The 18,669-nt window shown below is 42.0% G+C and overlaps 2 protein-coding genes across 5 annotated transcripts in view; one reads left to right on the top strand and one right to left on the bottom strand.

The window, feature by feature from the left end:
- LOC149311673 (solute carrier organic anion transporter family member 1B1-like) overlaps positions 1–646 on the top strand; it is a 32,616-nt gene extending 31,970 nt beyond the window's left edge. Inside the window, exon 14 of the mRNA XM_089527634.1 lies at positions 316–646. Within this exon, the coding sequence (XP_089383760.1) occupies positions 316–532 (217 nt within the window). The 3' untranslated portion in view covers positions 533–646. The remainder of the gene's footprint in view (positions 1–315) is intronic.
- A 9,805-nt stretch (positions 647–10,451) lies between these two features.
- The window catches only part of LOC149311671 (solute carrier organic anion transporter family member 1C1-like), a 46,763-nt gene continuing 38,545 nt past the window's right edge, over positions 10,452–18,669 (bottom strand). For 3 of the 4 annotated variants that reach the window (XM_089527638.1, XM_089527637.1, XM_089527636.1), the window contains exon 15: positions 10,452–13,904. In XM_089527638.1, coding sequence (XP_089383764.1) covers positions 13,685–13,904 — 220 coding nt within the window. In that variant the 3' untranslated portion in view covers positions 10,452–13,684. Of the gene's footprint in view, positions 13,905–14,787; positions 14,886–18,669 lie in introns of those variants that run through there. The other variant, XM_089527639.1, reaches the window with a different exon arrangement.

Below are 18,669 nucleotides of genomic sequence, written 5' to 3'. Positions count from 1 at the left end.
TCTGATTTATGGCGATCCTAAGGCAAACCTATCACAGGATTCTTTTTGGCAAGATTTGTTCAGAAGGTGTTTGCCTTTGCCTTCCTTTGAGGATGAAAGAGTATGACTTGCTCAAGGTTGCCTAGTGGGTTTCCATGGCACAGCAGGGATTTGAATCCTGGGCTCCAGGATTATACTTCAGCACTCAAACCATTATGCTAAACTGGCTCTCATCTTTGAATATTCCCCCTCAAAAAAATTAAAAACAAAACACTTTAAAACTGAGGATGAAGAACTTAGAAATAACATATTTTTGTGGACTCTTCTCTTATACAGATATTCTTTCTTCGGCCTGGTATTTGCCCTAAGAGCTCCAAGTTATTTGCTGGGTGTGGTGTTCTTCTATCTTGTAAAGAAACATTTTGAAAGACAAAAGGCTGATGCTGCTGAAAATGGAATGAAAGAAGGTGTGGCATTGAATGGAGAAATGAAGCCAAATGACAATGAACGTACTGCTGGTCCTCATGAGGCAGACATGGACACCTGCATATAGTAACTGCTTCCACTTTGACAATGGTGCAAAGATCACAGGGACATCTTGGTTATATAAGCATAGTAAAGATTAAATTGGCAAAAAAGCAGTACTGTATGTATTTCAGAGCATTCATTCCTGTTCTTTTTTTCTTTTTTTTTTAAACCTTCAAAACAACTGGAGATGATCCTGAAATAACATGTGTTTTTGTGAACACGTATAATCCTGAGCACATGGAGCCCTAAGTGCTCATTTGCTTTTTAGACATGCTTACCTGCTTTTCTTCATAAATTGGTTCAAAGCTTACAAAACTGCTTTTAAAAAGCATTAAAATAATCCTATGGTAAGGACATGGAGGAGAAAACACCAAAAGCTTGGTGAACTAATAAGGTCTTGACAGTGTTTGGAATGATCTGCAAAACACTAGCTGGCATCCAATTCAGTATTTATGATATTGTAAACCTGACTTATGGCATCATAAACTTTGGAAGTCATCTTTACACTCATTGCATGTAACTTACAATGGCCTAAGGTGCTTGCCAAAGCCTACCACAGAAACCAGGTAGCCTTACTAACAAAGGAATGTCTGAGGCACTGGGAAAGAGAGCAGTGAGTGAAGAAGCATTCAACCCTCTCCCAGCAGTGACTTTATGACAGTGCCTCATTGTTGCAAAGGGCCTTGCTACAGGGAGAGAGCTGGACACTTCTTCATTTGCTGACACCTCAGAAATCCCTCCATTGATGAGCTGCCTGGCTTTTATGGTAGATTTTGGGGAGTTGCATTATTAGACATAGCTCTGATAACAGGGCTCTGTTGTCATAGTTACATGTTTCAATACAGTTTCAATACAGTTACATGTTTCAATACAGCTGACATATCCAATGATGAGCCATTTTTATTCACCACTTGGAAAAGTAACTTTTTGAACTACACTTCCCAGAATTCACATGCCAGTGACCATGCCAGCTGGGCATGTATGCCAGCATATTACCCTGTTGTTTAATGAATGTACTGTGGCTATTTCTGCAGTCACAGGGAAACAAGTGGTACATTAACACTACAGATGAATTGTTCCACACCATGAAAGAAATGCACAACTGTGTCTGACATTCTGTTAGGGACACACACACAAGTCTCCCTTAAGTGTGGGGATGCCCTTTGTTAGATGCTACAGTGGCTAATATTCCTTTCCTCCCTCTACAGTATCCCAAGACTAACTGAAGGCGTTTCACATGGCCATTCCATGCTTTGCAGCAAGCAGGCAGTATTGGAGAAATGTCTGGCCACATTACCATAGCCAGAGGTGAGACAATGACATCAGCTCTAAGATCTGCAGAGGTCCTCCAGGAACTTAATGCTTTTTTAATCATTTCCTGTCTGTTTACCATGAAGCATGGAATGACCATTCAGGGTGGCTCCAGCGGCTTTAATAAGTTGTGAGGGAGGTTCTATTGAGTTGCTTAGGTCCATGTGCCGCTATTTAAGCTACATTGAGGGGATGCTGGATTGTAGCCCTTCGGTGAAGTGGTTACACTTGCATAACTTCACTTGTGTAACTGGCATAATGATATGGCCAGGAGGGTACAACCACATGCATAAGGGAACTTACATGTGCATGAAACATGAACAGGATCGCAGCCTATAGTATCATGTAATTTAAAAATGAAAATAGACTAAACCCAGAATCCTGTTATGCATTTCTGCTGACATGCATTCTGTTACGGAAACAGTTGCACTTTCACAGTGGTTACACAACCCTATTCAGTGTTGACCAAGCACTGTTAAGCTGGTGTAAACCACTGTGTTATTCATTAATTCCATCATAGCTATGCTGGTGTAATTTTAAATTCTGCAACAAATCACCCCAAATCAAAATCACTGTCAAAAGTAATGAGTTAAAATGGCATGGAACATTATATTTAACAAAATGTTGAAAGGATGATGGGTAGCAAATTAAGGTCTGTGTGAAACCAAATATGAGAAGCGATTTAGATAATTCCCTTGGGTGGGGGGGAGGAGTAAGCACTTCCTTTCAAGTCATTTCTGACTTACAGCAATCCTAAGGCAACACTGTCATGGGGTTTTCTTCGCAAGTTCCTTCAGAGGAGGTTTCCCATTCTCATCTTTTGAAACTGAGAGAGTGTGATTCACCCAAGATCATCCAGTGGGTTTCACGGCTGAGAGGGGATTCAAACCCTGGTCTCCAGAGTTATAGTCCATCATTCAAACCACTACACCACACTGCCTGTAAAAACCAACCATGCTGCCAGGAATGAAAAGAGCTTAAGGCTAATATGTGGGAAGCAATTTTGGCATTTCCCACCATCACCACCATCATATTAGGCCTAGGAGAAGCCTTTTTTCCAAGAAGAATAACCTAAAATGGCCCAGAGAGGGCCAAAGGTGTGGTGAAATTGTCCCTTGTACCCCCAGGAAGAATTTGTCAACAAACTTTCTATTTTTCAGGAGTATTATGTGTCTGTGTGTAGAGGGGCTACTCTTCCAAATTCCATAGTCTTCCATAGTCCTATTCATAGTCCTATTCTAAAGAATGAGCAGGATGAAAGTATGAGAAACGTGTGTGTGCTTATTTCTGCCCCAATCTCATGGAGAAAATCACACAGAGAGCAGTCACTCTCCTCTTCAGACTATTACCCTCCATATGGTGAGAGTAATAGTAAGGATGAGGAAGAAGGATTTGATTAGTGCACATCCCTTCCTCATGTGTTTGCATTATTCAGCCTTCAACAAGGGCTTCTATGTAACCTACCTTTTCGCTGTAAACACTTTAAAAGGATTGGTATTCCCCTAAAAAAGAATGTGTAGAGTCATGATCAAACGCCCCAGGTTGAACCTTTTTCTTTTAGGGAAACCTTTAAACCTATTACTCCATTTGCTCAAGAGGAAGCTACCAAACTTTAGCAGACAATGGCTGGTTAACTGCATGGCATATCATAACATATCTTAACATAAGTATGTGGAACTACAGTATAGCTGGCCATTCAGCCTCACTGAGCTTACTGCAGAGCCACTGCAGCTCCTTGTGGCCATTCGAGGCCTCACGAAGAGTGAGAGGGTAATGGGAGAAGTATCTGGCTATGTCCCTGTAGCTAGACCTGAAATGATTACAGCATCTTCTGAAGTCCACCAAGATCCTTCTAAGGTGTCAGTAGATTATATAATCATTTCACATCTGACTATGGGGATATAGCCAAACACTTCTCAGATGCCCCCTCACTTTCCACCAGCCCTGGAAAGGCCACCAGGGGCCTTACAGTGTCCCTTCTGTAGGTCTGCTGGGGTCAGTGCAGAGGAAGGAAAGAAATGTTGATTACCAAAGTAATATATAAACAGGAATAAAAATAAAGTGGGTTTAAGCCTATGTGGGCCATTGACAAGATGCCAGTTGACATTTCCACAGCACTACAAATCTATCTAATTTGGAACAGAGGAAGGATTAAATAAGTTATTATCTAAAGAACATTGCTTATTTCACTATTGGAATCCAGGCTACTTGATTTGGCATGTCAATTAAATCAGTCACCAACTGTGCCTCTACTAGAAGTCTATCACAGCCCTAATTGATGAGCAGTTTCCAGTAGCTGCTCATCCTGGCACACATGTCTCTAAAGATTGAAAAACAAGCACTAATGAACCATTAAGGTACTGTGCACGAAATGTCAGCACTAACATCAGATGAAGAAAAATGTGGGCCTGTAGTACCCTTTGACACACATTCTATGCAATGCTTTATCCCTTATATACCTTCTTCCCTATTTAAACCAAGATTCATCTACCAGGGCAATAGAAAATGTCAATGGAAGAATGAGAGCAAGCTACAGGACTGCCAAATTAGAATTCAAAAGGATTTTGATGGTTGCTCCAAAAATATAATGCAGGGGATATGTAAACAGAGGCTGGATGGTCATCTGTTGGGGGTGCTTTGGTTGTGAGTTCCTGCATGGCAGAGGGTTGGACTGGGTGGCCCTTGTGGTCTCTTCCAAATCTATGATTCTATGATTCTATACAGATATGAATCCACTTCATTTCATATGTATGGATTGCTATCTGTACTCGAATGAAATGGAAAACAGCCTGGGGGGCAGAGGGACCCTTTACCAACAACCAACACTTGACTCCCACATGAGTTCTAAATGCTAAATCCATCTTGCGTCCCTGGAAGAGAAAGCATCATTAGTACTCCTTCACAATGAGAGAGGCTTTATTGCTTATGGAATGTGGTTTATCTCAGTCTATGGATACCCCAATCAATGCATTCGGTAACTGAGACACTTGAAATGGAGTTGACGTCCTGATGATAGTTTCATACCAAAAAACAGCACTCACCCCAAAGCAATATGGGGTTATCCTATGCTGATCTACCAGACCATACTTGAAGGATGAAGGTGTTAGAGGTGGCAACCTTAGCATGCTTATAATCAGTTGTTGCTAGTTTGTATGTCTCTCTAAGACATTAGGCAATACCCTATATGTATTAATGTCATTTTCTGTTCATTGGTGTTAGCCACAGCTTCTCTTTTCCTGCATCAGTTAGCCTATGATTAGCCTTAGCTAGTTTGTCCCTCATTTTTTAGTCTGCAGTTCAGTCTCTTTCTTCTACCTCCCTTCTTTTGTGGAATGTGAGAAATAGTAATGCATTCTTCACTCATGGAGTATGAGCCTAGCTCCTCAACTTCCTTTATGTAAACACAGTCTGCCCTTTGTATGCATGAAGGTTCCATTCTGGACTCTCTCTCTCTCTCTCTCTCTCACACACACACACACACACACACACACACACACGACAAAAACACAGGACCTCAAGTCCCATTCTTCCCAATGATTGTACAACATGCACATGACCATACTGGCATGGTTATATGCACATGCCACTATTGGGAAGAACAGGACAGTACCATCCACAGATGCTCCAATCTGCAGATGGCAAGCTTGCAGTTGGGAAGGGCCAACTGTACATCCCTCACAATCCAAATGTTTGTTGAAGCCTTACAATTTCAGGGTGGGAACATAACACAATTGTAGAATCTTAAGGGTGGAAGGAGCTTAAAGGCTATCCAATCCCCTGCCTTGTTGGAATGTACAACTAAAGCACTCCTGAAAAATGTCCATCCAATCTCAGTTTAGACTTCCAAAGATGGAGAGACCACCACCCTTTGAGGCAGTCCATACAACTTGCAAGCAGCTCTTAAAGTAAACATGTTCTTCCTAACATTTAGGTAGAATCTCTTTTCTTGTAATTGGAACTCACTGGCTTATGTTCTAATCTCTGGAGCAGCAGAAAACAAGAGAGTTTATCGCATTCAGGTTAGAACGGCCCTTGAGCATTCTTAAAGGGACCGCTCTGGGGACAGGAGGTGGCAGGGAACGCTGTTTATCGCACAGCGAGAACGCTGCCACCGAGCATTCCCCTTCCATTCTGGAAGTGTTCTAGAGGGCTGATTTTCGAGAACGCTTGAGAAAGTGTTTCTGAAAATTGGCCCTGGGGAACGCTTCTAGAACGGAAGGGGAACGCTCGGTGGCAGCATTCTCGCTGTGTGATATACAGCATTCCCCACCACCTCCCGTCCCCAGAATGGTCCCTTTAAGAACACTCAAGGGCCATTCTAACCTGAATGCAATAAACGTCTAGCTCATTTCCATCTTCTACATGATATCCCTTGAGATATTTAAAGATAGCTATCATGTCTCTTCTGTCTTTTCTTCTCTGAGCTAGACATACCCAGCTCCATAAGATGTTCTCCATAAGACCTGTTTTCCAGACCTTTGTTCATCTTGGTCGCCCCTTACTGGACTTAATCTAGCTCATCAGTGTCTTTCTTGAAAAGTAGTGTCCAGAAGTGAGATCTGATCAAAGCAGTATAGAGTGGCATTTCTACAGAAAAGGTATTGTCCCAAAATGGAAAATCACATTTTTAGAACCTCTAGGGAATGCAACCCTCAGTTTTAAAGCTTTATTGGGGTGCAGTTTGAAAAAAGCCTTTTTTTCAAAACTAGAAGTAGCTTTCCACTAACTGTCTCATATTTTCTTTAGAAAAAGAAACAACTCGCTAAGGTAAAAAATCTCAGGCATCTCCGGGCTTGAGTTGATACTGTTTAAGTGGTACAAAACTGCTATAATTGTGCAGTATGGTCAAACTGATATAATTCCTATTTATGTTGATAGTGCACAAATGTTTTTGATGTCCTTTTCTTTGTACTTGCCTATAGCTTTTGGATTCTTGCCATGTTTGGGTTATTATTGACCAAAAGGTTGACTAGAAAGCGAATGAATGGATAATAAATATTTTCTTGTGCTGCTCACTGCCTCTGGTTTCTCTCTATGCAAACTCTCCTGCCAGTTCCTGTTATGCAAGAGGAAATTCCAGGCTCGTTCACTCTTTACAAATTACTAATGAGAGGGCACTTTCCATTTCTCCTGCTGTGCCTCTCACACTGATCATCAAGCCAAACAAAAATAAGGCTTTTAAGTTATTCCACAAAACTGGTCCATTTGCTTTGGCATCTCTTCTGTGCTACACTGGAGGCTTTAGAGGCACTGATCAAGAATACAAAATATTGCTTCTTAAAGGCTTATTTCAAGTTTCTCACCATGGAATATTTCAAAATGCTTTGCTGTTGCTTCCTTAATTCCAGAACAATATTCCCAAACAAGAGTGGGCACCAGCACTATTTCTATACTTTCAAGCAACACTGATGCCAACAGAGTGTTGCATAGTTCAGTAAGGACTAATTCCCACTATGGTTTAAACTGGATCATGATTCCAAATGAATTGGTTTAAACCACCATGGTTCCCAATTAATTCAAATCGCTGAAGCAATTCGGAAAGGTTTTTACCCATTTGTTTTTTTTTTTATTTATATACCACTATTCCAAAGACCATAGCGGTGAACAGCAAGTAAGCTAATTAGCAAGTAAGCTAATTTGCCCCCAACAGTCTGAGTACTCATTTTAGCAACCGAGGAAGGATGCAAGCCTGAGTCGAGCTTGGGCCCTTTTGCTGGTGTTGATCTCACAACCTTGTGGTTTTGAGTGAATGGCTGCAGTACAGGCATTTAACCACTGTGCCACCAGGGCTCCTTTTAAACTGTGTTTTACCCATTTAACCCATGTCAAAAAGACACTGGTAAAATGGGGTGTTTTGGGGGCTGAATCAATTAATTTAGAAATAAATTGATTCAACCCAAGTGGGAACGAGGCGGATTTGAAGCAGATTCAAATCTGCCCTGGTTCCCACTAGCAGTGGCTTTTCCCCAGCCTCTCCGCCCCAGTCATGCCTCCCGCCGTCCCTGGCCTTCTGCCATCACTGGCTTCTCTTGCCTGCTCCACCCCCGGCTTCTCTGTCCCCAGCCCCTTGTCTTCTGGTCCCTGCGGCCTCCTTATCAGCCTCCTGGGCTTCTGTGTGACCTCCTTACCAGCCTCTCCTTGCAGCTGTCCTGAATCAATTCCTGAAACTGGCGCAAACAGAGTGGGAACCACTGTGTTTGCTGAACTGGTTTCAGGAATCGGTTCAGGAATCGGATCTAAAGGTAAGTGGGAATTAGGCCCAATATATCTTTGCAATGTCCTTGCATCCCAGAATGCTGAGCATTCAATTTATTGGGGAAGTCAATTTTTATGGGCTAAAAATACTGTGCTGCATTGGAGTCATCATACAGAATGTCTAAATCTCAAAGCTAAGTCAGGTCATGGTGTGAGCAGGAAGAAAAGACTTTGGCTGCACTCCCAACAGCCAGATCCTCCAGAATTTGTTATGCAGCAGTGACCTAACGATACTTCCCACTTGCAGAGGCATCACTAGCTTAGGTGTCATCCAGTGTGGTAACTCATGGTGTCACTCCACCATTGACCTCCTCCCATACCACTCCATACTGAATCCTTAGCAAATTTTTTGTACTACTGTTATTCATTAATTATAATCCCTGTATATTATTGAATGTAACAGTAATAGCTGTGACATAAACAACTAGCAAAATTAAAATTATAACTTTAAATTACAATATAATATGCACTGTGTAAATGCATTTACATATATGTAGTTTCATGTGACTGGAGTGAAGTTTTGGTCACTTAGTGGGTTTCCATGGCCAAGTGTGGATTCAAACCCTAATCTCCAGAGTTGTAGTCCAGCCCTCAAACCACTACACCACTGTCTTGTATGTGCTTGTATGGCTCTCTTGTATGTGCTGAGTGTAAAAATGAAAGTGGGTTACACCACAGCCAATATCTGCATGCTTCATGCTATGCAATCCTTGTGTGGACTGGCAATATGTGCAACCCAACACTCACCTAAACTTAGAACTGAATGCCCAACCAGATGAACAACCAAATGTCTAATGACAAAGCTCCAATTCTGCAACCTGAACTGAACATGGAGGAGATACATCGGACAAACATGTCCAGTTACTTCTGTAGGGGAACTTTTTATTGCTTTATCACACTAGGGGGCAAACAGGATTTAAACAAGAGTTAAACAAGAGTTAAACAGGAAATGCCTGATGTTTAACATACAACATTTTCTGTTTAACTCTCATTTAAATCCTGTTTGTCCCCTAGTGTGATAAAGCAGTAGCGATGCATTAGCCAGCAACTCTAGCCTATGTACATGTAGCTTCATCTTATGGAAGGTATTACCTCATGGTTTAAGAAAAACAAAGGCCCGTTATAAATGGGCACCCTAGGACGGACTCAGTCTGTGCTAGGGTTAGAAAGGGGCATCTCTTCCAGACGCCCCTAACCCTAGCACGGACTGAGTCCGTAACAAATGGCGGCGGCCGTTCCATCTTGACGTAACGGACGCTCTGCATCCGCACGTCGCGCCCCGGAAATGACGCCGTGAGTGCTCGACTAGCGCCTCGCAGCGTCTCTTCTGGGGAGCAAGAAGGAGTGCGATTTTCACGCTCCTTCTTGGCAGCGTCCAGGAACCGCGCCGTTTGGCTGCTGCGGTTCCTGGACGCTACAACCGCCGGCGGTGCGAGACGGCCCCTTCTGGGCCATCTGTAACGCACCAAAGTTTCTGAGACTTACCTAAATGGACTTCCATGTAGCAACTCCAAACCCATTTAGCTGCCAATAGCTTGGACTAGATCTTAAGTAGGAATGACTGGGTTGTTCATGTAGTAACACATAATAGCATGAGAAGCAATACCTGAAACCTATTTTTAAAGCATTACCATGTTGACAAAATCCATTTCTCTTAAAAAACAAACTATAGAATTATCTTAGAGGACTGGGTGTTTCTCTCATAATTTGACTGCATCTTTTTCTCTAAAGGGGAGAGGAAGGTGTTTCGTACCCATTAACAAGGAGGAAATAAAAGTATCTCTAATGTGCACCACCACCTCCTCCTCCTCCTCCTTTTTATCTTTTTTTGAAAGAAGCAAATCTGTTTTGAGAGCTTTTAGCACATTCTGGTAATTTATTGGGGAATTCAAGTATTTGGGGGGAGAAATTTCTGCATGTGTGTGAGGTAGCACTACTGTTCCAGCAAGTCAGTATTATATGGCTTAAGATAAATGACAGAACAGTTCTTTCTTGTCACTAATGAGCCCAAATGATAATTCCTGATCAGCAAGCTTTGAATGGAAATGTAGTAGGGAGAGGTGTGGTAGAAATGAAGAGAAGGGGGAAGGCAAGGTGGCTTGATATCAAAGCTCTCTGACCAATTTGCATGCATAGTTTGAAGTATTAAGAATCAGATTATGACTTCAGTTTCAAATTGACAAAGAATATTTACTTTGACAAGGCTCATGAGTGGGTGGGATAATGTTGCCCACACTTCAGTCACCAAATAAAATTATCCAATTGCTGAAGCCTTGCCTTTCACCAGTATTTGTCAAAAAGATAATAATAATAATAATAATAATAATAATAATAATAATAGTTTTATTTATATACCGCCCTTCTACAAATCAGGGCGGTGCACAACAAGGTTAACAATACAGAAAAACAGAAAAACCTTAGGGTTGTTATCCCCCACCCCCTTCCTGCACACCAAAAACCCATGTAGCTATAGGCCATGGGTTTCTGAACTGGATCAATTAGAAATGATGTTGCAGTTATTTGTCATGCTGGATTTTCATGGTGGTTCTCTATTGTTGTGTACCGTCAAGTCATTTTTCAGACCCAAAGGCAAACTACTATGGGTTTTCTTGGCAAGATTTGTTCAGAGAAGATTTGCCATTGCCTTCCTCTCAGGGAAGAGAGAAGGTGGCTTGCCCAAGGTCATCCAGTGGGTTTCATGGCTCTTCTACTGGAGCTATTATGCCCAAACTTTACATATGTCTGTGCCCATGGAGGCTGGTGTTTCACATTGTCAGTGGAGCAGTGACTCTATAAGGTACTAAACATATTCTGGAGGCATTATTCAGCACCTTGGATAACTCCTTTAATAAATAATAATAATAATAATAATAATAATAATAATAATAATAATAATATATTTATTTATTTATAGCCCGCCTTTCCAGAGATCAAGGCGGGTTACAGAGAATTCCTTTAAAATACAGATTATAATCTGGAGCAAATTCAAGAGCCAATGTGGCATGGTGTTTTGAGTGTTGGACTACAAATCTAGAGACCAGGGTCTGATTCCTCATTCAGCCATGAAACTTTGGCAAATCACATGCTCTCAGCCTCAGGGAAGGCAATGCCAAACTTCATCTGAACAAATCTTGCCAAGAAATCCCTATGATAGGCTCTCCTTAGGGCCGCCATAAGTGGGAAACAACTTGAAGGCACACAACAACAACAACCTGACATAGGAGCCATCAGTCACCTGTGCCTATTGAATTTACTAACTGATGGAGAGGAAGGGAGAACTCAGCAGTTGGATGTCATATTCTCAGGCAATCTATGCAGAAAAGAGGTGGGAATGACAGAATGCATCTCTGCCTGGGGATGTAATTCTTTGCCAATTTTGTTCTTGAAGGAAGTAATGGGTCATTTTATCAATGTTCTTCCTCCTGCAAGAAAATCTTTGAAAATCGCAGTTTTTGAAATCCAGTTCAGGACTTATTCTGTGCAAAGTCTCCGTGTGCACGCGCACACACACACAGACAGAAAATACTATCTTGCTTTGTGCAGAAGATAAGATTTCTGTGCAAAATAAAATAAAATATATAGGAAATTTTGTACAGAATAAGTCCCAGCTACAAAGTTTCTGATCAGCCCATGTTTCTTCTCATCAGGGTTTCCCAACACAATTTCTTTACCATATGTTGAATATTTTTGAATGTATTATCTGTCCCTGCATCTTTGTTTTTATTGTTGTTGTGTGCCAAGTCATTTCCACCTTATGGCACGCTATCAAAAGGTTTTCTTGAGCTGAGAGGGTGTGACTCTGCATCTAGTAGACCTATCTACTAGGTAGATACCAGTCATGGCTTTTCAGTGCTCATAAGGTGCTCATGTGCTTTTGAATTCACGTGAACTTGTTTGTGCCACCACCACCCCACAACTCACTATATTGGGCATCCATTTCCCCCATGAGTTCTCCATTGACAAAAACAAGCAACCCACATTTGCAGAGGTTCTCCAGAGAACTGATAAAAACACACCATAGGTTGTCAGTAAATGCTTAAAACACAGGGGCGGGAAGACTCCTGAGAAAGAAAGAGCCCAGCTGCACACAACAAGAGGCTGGAAATATTCCTTGATTAAACAACTCCACTGCCACCCTGGGAAATTCAGGGAAATGAAATCTAAAGACATATTTTCCCTAGCTTTGTACACAACTTTATCATCACTAGCTATTTAGAGTAATAATTTCAGGAATTGTTTTGAAATCATGTTTTTTTGGTCTTGCATCAACCTTTATGAGAAAAGATGTTTCATACTTGTTGGTCTTATGTGTCCTTAAAGATTTCTTCATTGTCCTATAGGTTATACATGTGCCTGGCTCAAGAAACTGAACAAATTAAACAGATGCTATGGTTAGGGTCTGCAGACACTATGAATCCACCCATTCTATAGCCACTGCATCTTATTCCCTTGGATAAGAGTACCAATAATTTATTTAGAACCTGGAAGAAGGCAACCTTCAGCTGATTCAGATCTCCTTTTTTCTCCCTGCCTCCTTGTAGAGTCAATAACTGATGCATAGGGACTGACATGTCCCTAAAGTCTCCACTACTGGCTGCTTCCCATTTTTTCCATGTCCAGTCTGTGCCTGGCTGCGGGTGGGAGCATTTTAGACAATGGGTGGAAACTGACTGATAATGAGATAGAACTGGGACTATCAGGATTTTTCTGATGATTTCTAGCTGTGGGAGATGACTGAAGTCTAGAATAGGGAAGTGGTTCATTATGTTTATTATAGGTAGTGATATCTGACAAGTGATATTGAAGGCTTTGAGGAAAACTAGGCTTGGAATTGCACAGATGGCTATGAAACAGGTTTGTTTCATGCTGCTGCTCTGCTTGCCTAGTTTTTGTTTTGGGGTTTTTTTGGTGTCGTTTGCACCAGTAAATTGGTGGTACCTGTGAAGCAGATTTCTCTAGAAGGGCATTGGCTTTTCAGAGTGTGCATTTCTTGGGGAGACATGTTCTAGTAAGGGTTCAGCATTCAAAGATTGGTCAACAAAGACACAGATATCAAGCTTATGGTCCTCTTAGTGGCATGTGGAAGGGAGAATTTTTGCTCACCAGGCAAATCTCCCCTCACCAAAAACAAGTTTTGGGTTCTCATTAGAAAAGCAAACACCCACGTCCCCCACAACTGTGCACAATACATGCTTCAAACTATATGCATGATTTGGACACATTTTTCTTTTGCGTGTTGTTGGTGCACCGTCGAAATCTATTTTTGTCTATGCAAAGTTTTCTAATATGTGCATTTTTTCTCCAGACACATCTGCCACAGTCTGTCAACAAGAAGAATCCAGAGTACAAAAGGGGTCTGGCCTGCAGACGCTTTCAGAACTGCTGATTTAGCAAAGTCCACTAAAATGTCCACCACCACAGGTTTCTCATACAAACCTGTCAGATGTTATTCCCAGAGATCTGACTTGGCTGGTATATATATGTAGCCTGGATTGTCAGCATGGGATTTGGCATGGTCAGGAACTATACACACATAGAATCACATACACACAAAGTTTGGTGCTGAGAGCACTAGCAGCAGCCACATGTCTGATCCATTAGTGGCCATTTTTCACAAGTGTGTGTCTTCATGGACTGAGATCATCCCAGAAGAATTATCTTCTTTCTTAGAGCCACTTGTTGATAAATTTACAGAGAGCACCTCAGGCATTCCACTGGTATTTCCCTCTTTTTTGTCATGCCTGAATCGCTTCATCATTAAAATGCAGAGAGTGATATATAAGATGCAGCATCCCAATCTGAGTGCAGCATTGAGTCCAAGATAGACATTTCTAGGATAGAAAAAAACCACAAGAAAGTTCAGCCATAACTGAATTTGAGGCATGGACCCAGGGATAGCCCAAGACATTTTTCTACTTGAGGCAGAATAGCAAATGACTTTCTGCTCAAAGGCAAAGTGTATAGTACCAAAAATTGGTTGAGTTACTGTAGCAAATGAAGCTGAAATATGACAAGCACCTCTGCCAGTCAGTAAAAATATATCAAATGAAATTTGTTTGCATTTCAATTTCAATTTCAAACTTTGAAATCAGTTTCAAGTTTAAATTTCAATTTTTTAAATTCTATTTTGAAATTTCAGTTTCAAACTCTGTTTAAAAAATAAGAACTTGCTAATCTTTTTGCACATTCAGAATCTGCACACATACTCTATTTAATGGGAGGCCCAGATCTGTATAGCTGTATACAAGAAGTGAATAAAATGTAGGCTTTCCCATGCTCTTGAACTGCATGTCCCAGCATCCTCACCAGCTTCCACTTTAAGAGTGTGTAATAACAACACAATAAATTATACATATTAAAATACAAATTAAACTAATAGTGCAACTAAAATAACAATGAAAATGATTTTAAAAATAGCAATAAATGAACAGTAATATATTGAAAGTCCAGCAAATCTGATAACCTTTGACTGGTAACTGGCAGTCCATTCTTGAAGCTCTGCCTGAAAAATAGGGCTTTTCTGCCAGCACAATAACAAGATAGTAGCTAGTTCAGACTCCTTGGTGACAGCCTCTGAGAAGCCTCTATATGTTTCTGTGTATGTGCCTTCAAATCACCTATCGATTTATGGCAACCCCATGAATTTAATAGGGTTTTTGAAGGCAAGGAATACTCAGATGTGGTTCTGCTAGTTCCTCTGAAATATAGCCTTCTTCATATGGTATTCATTGGTGGTATCCAATCCAAATACTATCTAGAGGTGACCCTGCTTAGCCATCAGGATCAGACAAGATCTGGTGCCTTTAAGGGCCCTATATGCAAGTGGAAAAATAGCAGGTTTTAGATTTTGCCCCCCATATCTCATCATAAGGCATTCAGGGTAAAAGATTTTCAGAGGTAGTTTACCAATTTCTCCTTCTGCAAAGCACTAATAAGTGTTAGTTGTGATGTTACTGTTGTTGCCCATGAGAGATCTTCTGCCAGTGTCACCCCCCGCTAAAGACAAATATATAGATCCAAGAGCAAATCTACCCCAAATCTTCCCAAGATGATTAAACTGAGACTGTTGTACTTTAGAAGTTTCATGAGAAGACATGACTCATTAGAAAGGAAGACAAAAATGCTTGGTAAGGTAGAAGGCAATAGAAAAGACAGAAGAGTAGCACATTACAGATAGATGGACTCAATTAAAGAAGCCATAGTCCTGAGTTTGCAAGTCCTTAGCAGGACTATTGATAACAGAGTGAGACTTGGAGGTCTCTCATTCGCATAAATCAACGTTGACTGGATGGCAATTAACAACAACAACAGATTCCTTTCTAGACTGTTGGAGATTGGACTGCTGACAAGTCATTGTGTATATAAACTAAAACTAGAGTCACAGTGCTCAGTTTTAAGGACAATATACATGTATATTGAGCTCACTAGAAATAATAATAATAATAATATCTTTACGAGGCGGGAGTGAATGATTGATCTGGATAAATGCGTAACAGAAATAGCAAGGAGGGGCATGCTGGAGGTTGTTTTGCTGTCCACCTCAAGGAAAGCATAGGCCCGTTACAAACGGGCAGGAAAGTAAGCGCGGAGCACATACTAGGGTTAGAAAGGGGCGGTGCTTTCACACCCCCTAACCCTAGTGCGCGCTCTGCGTGCACAAAATGGCGGCGGCTGTTCCACACGGACGCCGCCATGAGGACGTCACGACCGCACCGCCTCTATACGGGGCGGTGCGGACGTGACATTCTTGCTCCACGCCAGGGCGCTTAGTGCGCCCTTAGCGCAGAGCAGGAAGGAGCTTCGTATCGGAGCTCCTTCCTGGTTTGGTCCGCTGGGCGCAGCCTTCACACAAGCTGCACCCAGCGGACCAAAGGAGAAAGGGGCCAAGCGGCCCCTTTCTCCTCCTCCCCACCGCCGCGGGGTGTCCTTGGGGCTTGAAGCCCCAGGGACACCCCTTTTCAGGCTGCGGGGAAGCGGCCTTTTGCTGCTTCCCCGCAGCCTGGAAAGCGGCGGATCAGGGCCTCAGCAGCTACTGGTCTAACTACTGAGGCCCCGATACACCAGGGAAAGGGGCGGGTGCAGCCCGCCCCAAACAGGCGGTCTGTAACCTGCCATAGTGTCAGCCTTGAAAGAGGCTGATTCTTCCGCAGACACACTCTGGGTAACAATGGCCCTGTACAGACGGGCCAAAAGCGGTGTGGCTCCCGAAATCTAATACGTATGGGCAGCACCATTTTGACGCAGTGCCATCTATATGGCGTGCATGTCCATGACGTGTTTTATGTGACACATCCAAATGGCGCAGCACACAAGACACATCACCACGACGTCCCAGGGCACAAATGGCACCTTCGCGGCATTGCAAGAAGGAGCTCCATTTCGGAGCTCCTTTTTGCAGCGGATCGTTGTCGCGGCCATGCAGTTACCATAGCAATGATCCGGAGGAGAAAGGGAAGGCTTCTGGCTGCCCCTTTTCTCCTAATCTGTACCGGACCAATATCTGGCCTCCAAAGTAAGGACAAAAATTATAAGAATACTAAAAGGTGTAAAACAGAGAAAATACTTTATGCTAAAATAAGGAAGTGGGTGGAAAGTTAGAGGTTAATTTTTAAATAGAAAAATAGTTTTAATCATGTGTCATAAAACAACAATAATAAAATAAAGCCTGGCAAAGAATAGTTTCTGGTGCAACACAACTAGTGTCAAGAATTCAGAGAAAGTAGAGCTGAGAATAGACAGAACTTATTCCTAACTTCTGTTTAGATTTCTTCCCTGTCAGACAACCATGGGGGAAACTTTTTAATTAAAAACCTTTTAATCAGTTACTACTGTATGTGAGGCACTAACTTTCCAATTGAAAACGAACTGTAGAAAGCAGTTGGAATTTTTAAAACTAATTGCTAGGTAGATTCTACTGCCCAGAAACCATGAAAAACCTCAATGCTGCTATGTATGTATTCAAACAAAAAATAATCCATAATAATCTGCATAAATCCTAGCCCTAACGAGCCACCTTTAGTGTGTTCAGCAAGGACTAAATTATTCTCAGTATGTTCTCATCCATTATCATGATTAAGTGCTCTGTTAAAAGAAATTTAGTTTAGTCACTACAACTGTGAACATAGTCAGGGTCAGAGCTTGGAAAAGTTACTTTTTAAGACTGAGATCCTGTATCATTTCAGTGTAGCCCAAACCTGAATAGTTATGTTAGACAAGCACTATACAATTCATTCACTGAATATGAACGTAGAGCAACATATCAGAAACAGTGAACATGCATATCCATCACCTTGTTGTGCAATGTGCAATGTGCAATGATAATGTGCATCAACACAATATTCAAGGTGCATTATTGTGCATCTACAACTGGATACATCCATTCTCCATTGTCCAACAGTTTGACTTCACATAAATAGGTCCAAAAATTTGACCTCACAATGCATGCCTGCGTGCAGCGGCATCACTGAAGGGAGCAGGTGTTTGTGGTGATGGACTGCACTGGATGACACCACAGAGGAGGGGTGAAACCCAGCTGGGCCCTCCTCCCTCTTTGGTGCAAGAAGGGAGAATGTGCACCTTTCCCGGCTTCTTCATTACTGAGCTTTTTCCCAGTGGAGTAAGTCCAATGATAGAGAGCAGGAGGGGCAAATGTGCACCCTTCCCAGATCATACCCCCCACAATGAGTGACATCTTAGCTAGTGACACCACTGCCTGCATGTCATTAATTGTCATGTCCTTCTCAAGAGTTCAGCTTCAGATGACAAGAACAGACTGCCACATATGTGCCCTCCTCCAGCTCAATCTGATAGCCACCTGAGTTCTCCAGAGGAAGAGACAATAAGAGAGATAGTTCCATGTCCTTGGAAAAGGTGAAGGCTTCTGCATTTGGCACAAACCCAGTCTTCCTATACAGGTGAAGTGAAAGGCTGTGCACACACAGCTGGGAAACACCCTTTTGAAATATGGTCCACAAGTTGGGTGGGGCTGAGTTGGTGGGCTTTATAAGACTCTTTCAGTCTGTAGCTACTGTGAAATATGGTCCTGTGATTTGTGACCCTCAACTGTTTCTTGTCTCAGAGTCCAGAGGCCCGGAGCTGTAAATCAAAGAAAAATCCATGTAGGAGTAGCAAGATATCTTGCACTGCAGCCACACTGCAGAAATAATCCAGTTTGATACCACTTTAACTGCCATGGCTCAATGCTATGGAATTCTGGGAATTCTGACTCTGTTTTGGTGCTACAACAAACTACAATTCCCAGAATTCCATGGCATTGGCCAATGGTAGTTAAAGTGGTGTCAAACCAGATTATTTCTGCAGCGTGGATGCAGCACAAAATATCTTGCTACTCCTACATGGACTCTGCTTTGATTTACAGCTCCTGACCCCAGACTGTTTCTTATTGGATACTGTTTGTTTCTTTGGCTATTGCAGTTTTGTCACTCTGCATTCTGTTGAAGTACGAAAGCAAGACACTAATGGCATAGTATAACTCGCAGAATCTCCTAGCCAACATGCCCATTGGGAACTGCAGTACCCCAAAGTAACTTTTCCAATATCATTATTATTATTATTATTATTGCAGGCACATCAAAT

The sequence above is a fragment of the Sceloporus occidentalis genome, unplaced genomic scaffold (assembly GCF_023333645.1).
Source record: "Sceloporus occidentalis isolate IW3139 unplaced genomic scaffold, rSceOcc1.0.p SCAF_5, whole genome shotgun sequence".
In the NCBI taxonomy this organism is placed as follows: domain Eukaryota; kingdom Metazoa; phylum Chordata; class Lepidosauria; order Squamata; family Phrynosomatidae; genus Sceloporus; species Sceloporus occidentalis.
This window is presented reverse-complemented; position numbering and strand designations above follow the sequence as displayed.